The sequence below is a fragment of the Adiantum capillus-veneris genome, chromosome 6 (assembly GCF_014529385.1).
Source record: "Adiantum capillus-veneris isolate H3 chromosome 6, ASM1452938v2, whole genome shotgun sequence".
Taxonomy (NCBI): Eukaryota; Viridiplantae; Streptophyta; class Polypodiopsida; order Polypodiales; family Pteridaceae; genus Adiantum; species Adiantum capillus-veneris.
Window position 1 is genome coordinate 65,714,405 of NC_140936.1, and position 9,721 is coordinate 65,724,125.

General features: G+C 43.1%; 1 protein-coding gene across 2 annotated transcripts in view; it reads left to right on the top strand.

The window, feature by feature from the left end:
* LOC147455634 (Translation initiation factor SUI1 family protein) overlaps positions 1–8,654 on the top strand; it is an 81,691-nt gene extending 73,037 nt beyond the window's left edge. For both annotated transcript variants that reach the window (XM_086514369.1, XM_086514370.1), the window contains exons 4-8: positions 7,601–7,668; positions 7,803–7,884; positions 7,961–8,028; positions 8,106–8,189; positions 8,374–8,654. In XM_086514369.1, coding sequence (XP_086370495.1) covers positions 7,601–7,668; positions 7,803–7,884; positions 7,961–8,028; positions 8,106–8,189; positions 8,374–8,430 — 359 coding nt within the window. In that variant the 3' untranslated portion in view covers positions 8,431–8,654. The remainder of the gene's footprint in view (positions 1–7,600; positions 7,669–7,802; positions 7,885–7,960; positions 8,029–8,105; positions 8,190–8,373) is intronic.
* Positions 8,655–9,721: the final 1,067 nt, after the last annotated feature.

A 9,721-nucleotide genomic window follows, 5' to 3' on the forward strand; every position in this document is an offset into this window, starting at 1 on the left:
GGCCCGTTGCCTGTTTCCAACATCATCACGGAGTATGGTGTCGTCGTTTTGACCCCAAGATGTCTACATAAGAACTTCTTTTGTATCTTTTCTATTTCGTTCCATGTACTGGCCGATATGCTAGCACCCCAAACTTCCACCCCGTATAGTATGGTCTGTACTACGCATGTTTCAAATACCATTGCTTTGATGTCCCATCTTCGGATATTGCTTTGTGTACACATATTCTCAAATTGGTAGTATTTGGCCTTGCCCGCATCAAGTCTGCTTCTTACACAACTTCCCCATGCATGATTGGAAGGAATATCCACTCCCAAATATTTAAAACTATCCACCACTTCGATTGCTTGGTCTAGGTACATCACCTTGGGCTGATTTTCTATTTTGTGTGTTCTTATGGACATAATCTTAGTCTTTTTCACATTGACAGCTAAGCCCGTAGCTTCACAGAAAGCATGCACGGAATCCATTGATCTTTGTAATGACCTGAGGTTATGTGCAAAAAGGACTACATCATCCGCATATATGAGAAGCCAAAGTATGAAAGCTCCAATACTTGGTCTATCTTCTTCTTGTGCGAGTGCTTGTTGTATGAAGTCCTCAAGTTGATCTATGCGTAATCCAAAAAGTGTTGGGGACAGAGGGCAGCCTTGTTTCACTCCCATGTTACTTTCGAACTCTTGGGAGAAACCCGTTTGCATTTTCAACATGCATCTCACCTTTTTGTAGAGACGAGCCACCGCCGCTCTAAGGTGTATCGGTACTCCAATGTTTTCCATTCTTTTCCACAAACCATCTCTGCAAACTGTGTCTAACGCTTTTTTGAAGTCCGCAAAACAACAATACAAAGTTTTGCCTTTCAATCGGCTTTCTTCCATCAATACTCTGAGCGACATGAGGTGATCTATAGTGCTGTATTGACATCTAAAGCCTGCTTGACCAATTGCACGTTTGTCATTACATTCAGCCCATACACTGATCTCTTTTTCCAAAATGCTACCCAAGAGTTTTGCCATGCATGAACCAACCATAATAGTGCGATAGTTTTCTTGCTGATTTCTGTCCCCACTTTTGAATAAGGCCTTAATCCAATTTTCTTGCCAATCTGCGGGTAGATCTTGCGTGGCTGCTTGATTTAGGAGTCTATGGATCCATTCCTTGGACACCTTGCCTGACCATTTCAGCATTTCCGAGCTCATGTTATTGGTGTCTAGTGCTTTCCCATTCTCAAGCTTTTGTATACCTTTTAGAGTTGCCTTCATAGTCAAGGGTTCTTTCGTTTGCAACTCGGGTTGATTTCCAATCATTTCCTTAGCATCTTTGTGTACATAAAGTTGTTCCACACAAGCATACATGTCTTCTTGGCTGATGTCTCCCATGATATCCTGTCGTTTCCCTTTCATTTTCCGCCATGCCCCTTTCGGGTTCTCTTTGAAATGCTTGATCTCTTTTTGTTCTTTTTCCAGCTCATATCTTCTTCTTCTCTTTCGTAGGAGTGCATCATATTCTTTGACTAAAGGTGTCCATTCCTCCTCTGACTTGAGTGTCATTCTCAACCTGTGTTTGGCTGCCTTACATTCTTCATCAAACCATGAATTATGTGGCATGCCTTTTGCATCTTTCTTCTGTTTGCGAGCTCTACCCATTACAACTTCAAGGGTTGTGATCATTGCTTGTTTGAAAATTAGCCACGTGTCTTCAACATTGCAGGGCATGTCATGTGCCATGAGTATGCTATCAAGAAAAGTTGCATACTCCTTTTTCTTTTCTATTTGCATTTTGTATGACCAAGTCGGCTCTGCTGCTATCTTTTCCTTCCTTTGTGTGGGCACTCGTAACCATACGTGAATGGGTGTGTGGTCCGAGATTGGGGATCGTTCTCCCACCGCAAAATCATGTATTATGTGTGATCCATCGTAACTAACCAACATGTAGTCAATGGTGCTCATCCCTTTATTGGCCGTGTAGCATGTATATTTACCCGAGTTTGCAAATTTCCGCGATCCATTTATGACTAACATTTGCATGGAGTTCATCATGCTAATCAAGGCTGATCCTTGTGGATTTGTTATTTGGTCATGAGAGCACCTCTCCCACATAGGATCGGGGGTGTCATATCCCTCCTTATTGGCAGGATTTAGTGTGAAATCCACAACTTGCATTTGAGTTTGTGCTATACGAGCATTCAAGTCTCCCATAAGCATGACTATGCCCTCTTGTGTGTAGGTTTCAATATCTGCATATCCGGCTAGATACTACCTGATTTGGCCAAATTTCGGCAGCATAACAGCCCCAAGACTTGTGCGAAACCAATTCCCCTGTTGGAACTCACTTTCACTGGCGTATACCTCTGATTCCAGCCCAAAAATAGTAAATTCAGCTCGCTGTATTTACTGGTTTTTGCCCTGTTTTCAGCCCCAAACAGTCCCCTAGTTGTCCTCTGCCAATGGGGCACGATTCCCAAGGGTTCTGGCGTCCGTATGGCTGAAAAACAGTCAATTTTCTGCGCATACACATCGCTGAATTTGCACCTGTACGGTGAGGTTATGACCCTCACCGGTGCCTGCTTTGGATTAGTAGCTAGCTACCCCTGTACCTGCTCAAGGAGGCTCTTGCCTCAGCACAAAAGCATGAAACCACACAACTGTACATCAATCAAATGAAGAGCCCTCTTGTGGGGCATCACATAACTGCATGTAGGGGAGAGAGAGAGCAATGTGTAGCGTGCAGGGCATCACTCCTAGCACCACACTGTACATAAGAGGGAAAGAAAGCACTCCATAGCTTTTAATCTGTGACAAAAACCAAATGAGGCCTCCTCCCAGCTTAAAATTCAACGCCTAATTTTCTGTAAGAGGCAAGTCCATGAAAAACTGCCACTTGGCGCATTTACAAGCATTTGCCCGTTTCGGGGTTGCCGCCTAAAAATCTCCCGAGTGTTTGTCAGTTGACTTCGCGGCAGAGTTGTTAAATGTTCCCCTGGTCATACCGAAGGTAATGACGCGAGCACATTTCACGGCCCAAAATAGCAGCTCCCTAAATTTTAGGAAATGATTCCGTTGGGCTCCCACGGGTCATCTGACCATCTATCCTCATTGGGACCGCATCCAAAAGTGCAATGTGGCCCAACTGTCGGATACTTTTTGTTGGTAGTCCCACCTTGACTTTATGCCTTTATTGAGTTCACTTCCTAGTATCCACCAACTTGCTAAGTGCGACAAGGGGACCTACATGATCTTGCTCTGAGCCTAGACATCCTCTTATTATACGATTCCAGTGTCGACCACTTCCCGTCTGCGGGTGGAACTACCGTTCACATTGGCCATACAATGTCCGACCGTTTGCTACTTCGAAAAGAGGGTTTCAAAAATAAAACAAAAATCATTGGAAAGAAACCAACAACTAAGGTTAGCAGTTGCCACGTCCTCGTGACATAGTTAACAGCTGCCACGTCCTCGCGAAATTGACCACCTCCGTCATGAGAATTCGGCATGGTTACGTCTCAAAGGGAACTGTCGAACAGGTGTAAGTTCTGGGACGAGTACTCCGGGAGCGGAAATTGTCTCTGGAATAAGTTTGCGCTCTGGAGTCGGGGAATCGGGAATAATTATCACTTCCGGCGCTGAGCAAGAGAATCCGGAATCACGATCATTGCATGCGTAGTGGAATTTTCGGTCAAGATTTCGTCGAGGAATTTTGTCTAACAAATTATCCAATTGCTCTCGTCGGCAAAAGGGACTGCGCGTAGAGTGCGCATACTAAGCCAGCACCGGGAGGAGAAGCTAGAGGAGAACCTTTGAAAAGAACGGCTTCGCTGGCTTTCTTGCATGTTTTTTTTTGTGTGAGTTAAATTGAAAGTCTGAGTCCACATTGGGTTTTAATTTAGGAATTTGGGCGGCCACTTAGTATTTTAATAAGTTAAGTTCTCCAACTTATAAGGGGTGCTGCTAGCGTAAACAAAGACCCAGCGTAAAATTTCAGCCAAGCATAAAAACTCAGCCAGCGTTTCAGAAATTGCAGCCCATCGTTTGCAGATTTCAGCCAATTGTTTGCAGAGTTCAGCCCTTCGTTTGCAGATTTCAGCCCTTCAGGGTGTGGGGGAAAGGGTGTCGTGAAGGGACACACTGCCTCGGGAAAAGGTGCGAGCACACCCGTGTGAAGGGGCACAATTTGATGGAAGGGCACACGAAGAGTCACCAGCAGAGGGTTTCCAGAAATTCACCGGGTACTCCAGCCACACATCTGTGTTTCTGTTCTATATTTATGTAATTGGAACATAAAAGTTCATGTTACCTCATGATTGTTTGTGTGTGTGTACCACCTTTCTTTTGCTTCCATGCAACTCTGGGAAAGGGGAGGAAGAGGGTAGTGGCGAGGGTGAGAGGCTCACAACCTTCGGGTCTTGGGAAATTTTTTTGCTTTGATACCACTGTAAGGATTCTAGGTACTAATCCTTAATCAAGTACTTAAACTCATGATTAAGACTTAAGAAACTTGAACTGTACTCATAAACAAGACTTAGAACACTCTGTGTTGATTAATTGAATGTGTGATACAAGGGCTCCTTATATAGGAGGGGAATAGACACAAATGAAAAGACACGTCTCATGGTGAAGAGACGCGACTTTAGACGTAAAGACACATCCTTTCGACGTAGAGCTGCAACCATTGGGCGAAGAGTCGCACCCGTAGAGCGAAGGGGTGTGACCAGTCGTCGAAGGAGTGTGGCTTTTGGCGAAGAGGCATGTCTCTTGGGCGAAGGGGTGTGACCATCCAAGCGCAGGGGTCCTTCTTGGCATGGCACTTTGCGTATCTGCAACTAGGAGTAGATGTATTGCTGTTAACATAGTCACAATCGTGACACGACCGGCTAGCCTTGTAGTCATCCGGATAGCTAGCACTGCAAGGTGACACAGCATGTTGATATGGGCAGATGGCTTCATGGTTTCAGTCACATGGTTTCAGCATGCATAGATTGCCTCTGTTCCAGACTCCAGTTCTCCTTAGATGCACCCTCCCTATCTCTCACACGGACAGAGATCACCAAACTCATACGTTAGGATCTGATTTAGCTAGATACCAGGAGCACATGGATACAACTGGCATAGGAGTTGGTCACGAAGATGGATTTCTTTAGATCCAACTCACGGAGGACGGCTTTGTGACTAGGTCTTCATACATGGATACACACTTATCTTATGGGATACGGTGTGCTATTAGGCAGATGCGCACATTCTCACATCAGCTTCATATTGAGATTGGCGGATTTTGAGGGGTACAAGCAGAGGCGATGATATGTCATTTATGTCGCCTAGAGCCAGAGACAGAGCTCTACACTACACATGTCACTGCCTGGTGTACTATGAGGTACGAGGCCGCTTGCACTGTCTGTTCAGAGAGGGTTTTGGACCATTGTCTAGAGTCATGAGATACGAGGATCAGAGATGTCTTGGACTGTTTCTACTAGAGCTACACAGACATAGAGAGAGCTTGCTGAGGACATCATGGGAGAGCCAATCTTAGAGACAGATCACAGACTTATTTACATCAGCCAGAGGACAGCCAGGGGAGCAGTCATCACAGCAAATCTAAGATCCCACCCACACCAGAGTTACGCTGATTGATCGAGCCATTGAGCAGGTAGATCTAGGCGCCCACGACCACCGAGAGCCTCACATCATCGACGGAGGTGACAACAGAGGATCGAGATCATCCTAGCTTGACATACGAGACAACCAGTTAGAGTATTGACCATGGAGGATATTGATGAGATTCGGTAGCGACCCATGAGGGATCTCATCTGAGCTTGACCCGCCTACCTCTGATGATTTGTATCCATCAGCTAACCCATTATAACAGCCCTCACCCCATCACTCCTCCCTGCCTATTTCGTTTCAGCTTCAGTTTTTTCAGCTCTTTGTATTTTTTGTGTCGAGACATTGTGTCAGATTCACCAATTGTAACTTTTTGGTCTCATAGGTCATTTTGGCCTCTTGAAGACGTTAATATAACATTTTTACATTTCTCTCTCTCTTCCCCCCCCCCCCCCCCCCCCCCCCCCCCCCGGTGTGTGCGTGTGTGTCAAATTCTATTTATTTTCAGCCTATTCATTGTTCGTGTGCGCTTCCATTTGTGAAAATTCTCATCCTATACCCTGGATATATACCTATTACCTGCTCATCAAATTCAATCCTCTTCTCACACAGACACATTTGAGCTTTGGTCATGGGCACCCAATCAGGTCATGTGAGTGGAAATGCACACTAGATTGTTTTTAACCATAGTGGTAAATGTGACAACTCATTTGTGGCCATTTTTAATACACTTTTCCTTATGGTTCACAGAAAAACACAGTGCAGAGATTAAATTGATGTTTTTTTTTTTTTTTGAAAGGATACAAATTCTTTTACGTAGGTTGGATTGATTAGTGGCCAATTTTAATACACTTTTCCTTATGGTTTAGAGAAAAACAGTGCAGAGATTAAATTGATATATAATTTTTTTGAAAGGATACAAATTCTTTTACTTAGGTCAGATTGATGACCATTGGGTGCCAATTTGTACTTACCCCATGACATGATGTGCTTTGTGTGATTCCAGAGCAAGCTAAACTTAGTTACAGGGAATGGCCATTTTTAGGTCTCTGTTCGCTGTTCCATTCCAGCTTCCCGTTCAGTGTTTCAGATGTGAGTAATCTGTAACAGGGAATGGCATTCCATGCCAGTTGCCGTTCCCTGTTCCCCGCTCTGATTTCTCGTTCAGGGTAACTATGAGGCTAAAGCCATCAAGTTCATAAGATTCTCCACCATGGAACTTCCATCTTGTATTCGCTCAATTGCCCTTTGCTCCTAAATTGTATTGAGCCCCCCTTTTCTCAGCCCTTCATGGTAGTTGTTGTTTGGGCTGTTTGGGTATGTTCTACCTAGGTTGTTGCTGCTGAAGTGGCTGGAACTCTTGTCTTCACGAAGAAAAAGAGACTTTTTAACATCGTAGGAACAAGCCCCAAGCCTAGACCTAAAAAATCTGTCCAGCAAGACTTGGACTCAAGATGTGGTACTCAGGAAGAATTGGGAGAACAGGCTTTAGACACTGCCAATCACTTTGCTTTTTGCCCTTACATTAGCAAAATAGATGTGAGAAATCAGAATTCACTTGGCTTTGCAGAGGGCCAACAGATGCCTTTCTTCTCTTTATGTTTTGGAGATTACTGGTTTTTTTATTCAGTGTTTTCTATGTAGTGGTACACATACGAGTCACTATTTTATGCAGTTAAAAGAAAAGTCTCCCATTCTCCTGTAGCTTCTACCTAAAGTAGAATTCACGGTTGTGGTAGCACTCTAGCAGGACTTCATTACTTTGAAAGTACTCCAAAGAAAACTCTCCCATTCTCCTATAGCTTCTACCTACAGTAGAATTCACGCTTGTGATAGCACTCTAGCAGGGCTTCATTACTTTGAAAGTCCTTCAACAAGCTCGATTTGTACATGATATATTTTATCTCTACGCCACATTATGGAAGCAAACACCTAATTAAGATGCTGATAATGCTATTTGAAATACATCTCAGAATCAGCTTAAAATTTTGCAAATTGACTGGCAGGTAGCACATCAGAACTCAAAGTAGATGAGGAAGTCAAGACTTTGCCAGGAGGCAAAGTGAAAAAGAAGGTAATGGCTATTATAGCAAATTCAATTATGAAGCTAAAAATCACACGTCATAGATCTGTAATGTTTTATTCTTATGTATTCCCCTTATGCCTTCCAGCTCTGTTCAAACTCCATGCTTGATTGTCTTCTTTTAGGAAAAGCCAGAGGTGTTAGTCGAAAAAGTTGTTCGTAACAAGCGCAAGTGTGTTACGATTGTCAGAGGTCTTGACATGTTTGGTGAGGCTCCTGTGAACTCTTTTGAGACAATGCTTCTAGAAATTCTACAAAGTTTTACAGCGAAATGAGATTGCAGGGATTAAATTAACTGATGCTTCAAAAAAATTTGGAAAGAAGTTTGCAAGCGGAGCATCAGTTGTCAAGGTGAAATGTGGATAACTTTATTTTCCAAAAATCGTCATTGAAGTTCATGCACTCATTATGTGTGTCATATATTCCAGGGCCCAACTGAGAAAGAACAGATTGATGTTCAAGGGGACTTTATGTATGAGATCGTTGACTTTATCACAGAAACCTGGAAGAATGTAAGTTTTTTTGTCAATGACCAGAATCTAGCTTTGTTAGTCTCAAAAAAAGCTGAAGCTTTGGTTCATGAGATTCTTATCTTGAACCTTTGGCTTTACATTGTGATTTGGTGGAAAAAAGGAGATACTCTGCAACTTGTTCTGCAACTTGTTTTACTTGAGAAGGGTTTTTTTTCGTTGTCAGGTACCTGGATCTTCTGTATATTTTCTCGAAGATGGAAAGAAGGTCTCTGCAGTCTAACATATGGAACCTAGGGTGCTAGAGACATCAGTCTTGTAAGAATTTTGAAGAAGAAATTGATAGGGCAGAATATACGGGCAACTGGTATCACAACCAAAAGTTCAGTCTCAACATCTCAGAAATAGTGACCTCTCCTGTTTTTGGGAGTGTAATCCTGCATTTGATGATGCATCAAGTAAGATTATAAATGCTGTTCCTCCACTAAAATGATGTCTCTTTTCAAATTTCGTCAGATGCTGACAAGGGGGTAGGCTAGTTCGTATAAGTGGTGTGTAAGCTGAACACCTACAAAAGCCTTGCAAAAATGTTCTCAAGATGTATTTAGAATCCTATTTATACAAGTAGTTGCTGTGTGGGAAAAACAACGATTAGATTTGTTAATACGAGACATAATTTTTTAGTCCAGCAACCAGGGGTTTTACCGGTACTTATTGGACATATTTTAATTTCAGACATGTGATCTTAATGTAAAGAGGTATCTTTGAATGTAACTTCTTGGGATGAGGATGGTAGTTAGTTCTTGAGCGTTTCTGTATTCTGTGCTCTGATAATCATTTCCTCTACAGGCGTACTTTTCCCTCGAAGGAAATGTCCTGTATGGTTTTGCAGTTTCCAGTTCCCTTAAGTTGAAGATGTTTTCTGTGTGTAATTCTGATATGAGAAGTTAACAGGAAATGCATCTCTGGTATTTGACGAAAAGTCTCTATCGGTATGAGGAGAAGTAACGAAGTTATTGTTGAGATTGCTTGATTTACTCTTTAACACTTTGGCGATCATGCTTTGATCATTACCCATGTTCTTGTCCATTGGAAGAGTGCATATGTGATTATGGATGAATGCCAAATGGTTGTAGGAGTTTGGAAATTGGTTAATAAAAGTGGGCCTCTCGCACATGTAGATGATCAAGGAAGAAGAGGAGTTTCAGCTTCCTAGACACAAATATGTTACTCGCTTCCAAATCCGAGCAGGGAGCAGACATCATTTTTTTCCTCCAAGAAACAGATCCTTATATTAGTTAATAAAACTGCCCATTGGGCTAGAAACTGCCCCAACAAGAGGGGGGGTGTGGGCGGGGCTACATCAGCGTGAGGGGAGACTCTCCCAATGAAAAACTAAGATATGTACAATATAGGCTAAATCAAGGTATGGGAGGGGGATACAACCATACAGGTGGCCGGTAGTGCCATCTAGGTAGAAAGGCTCTGGATGCCTTAGTCGCAGAAACTCCTCGTGGCGCTCCCGCATGCGGTCGGAGCTGCCTTGTAGCCTCTTGAACTGACCTCGAAGTGTG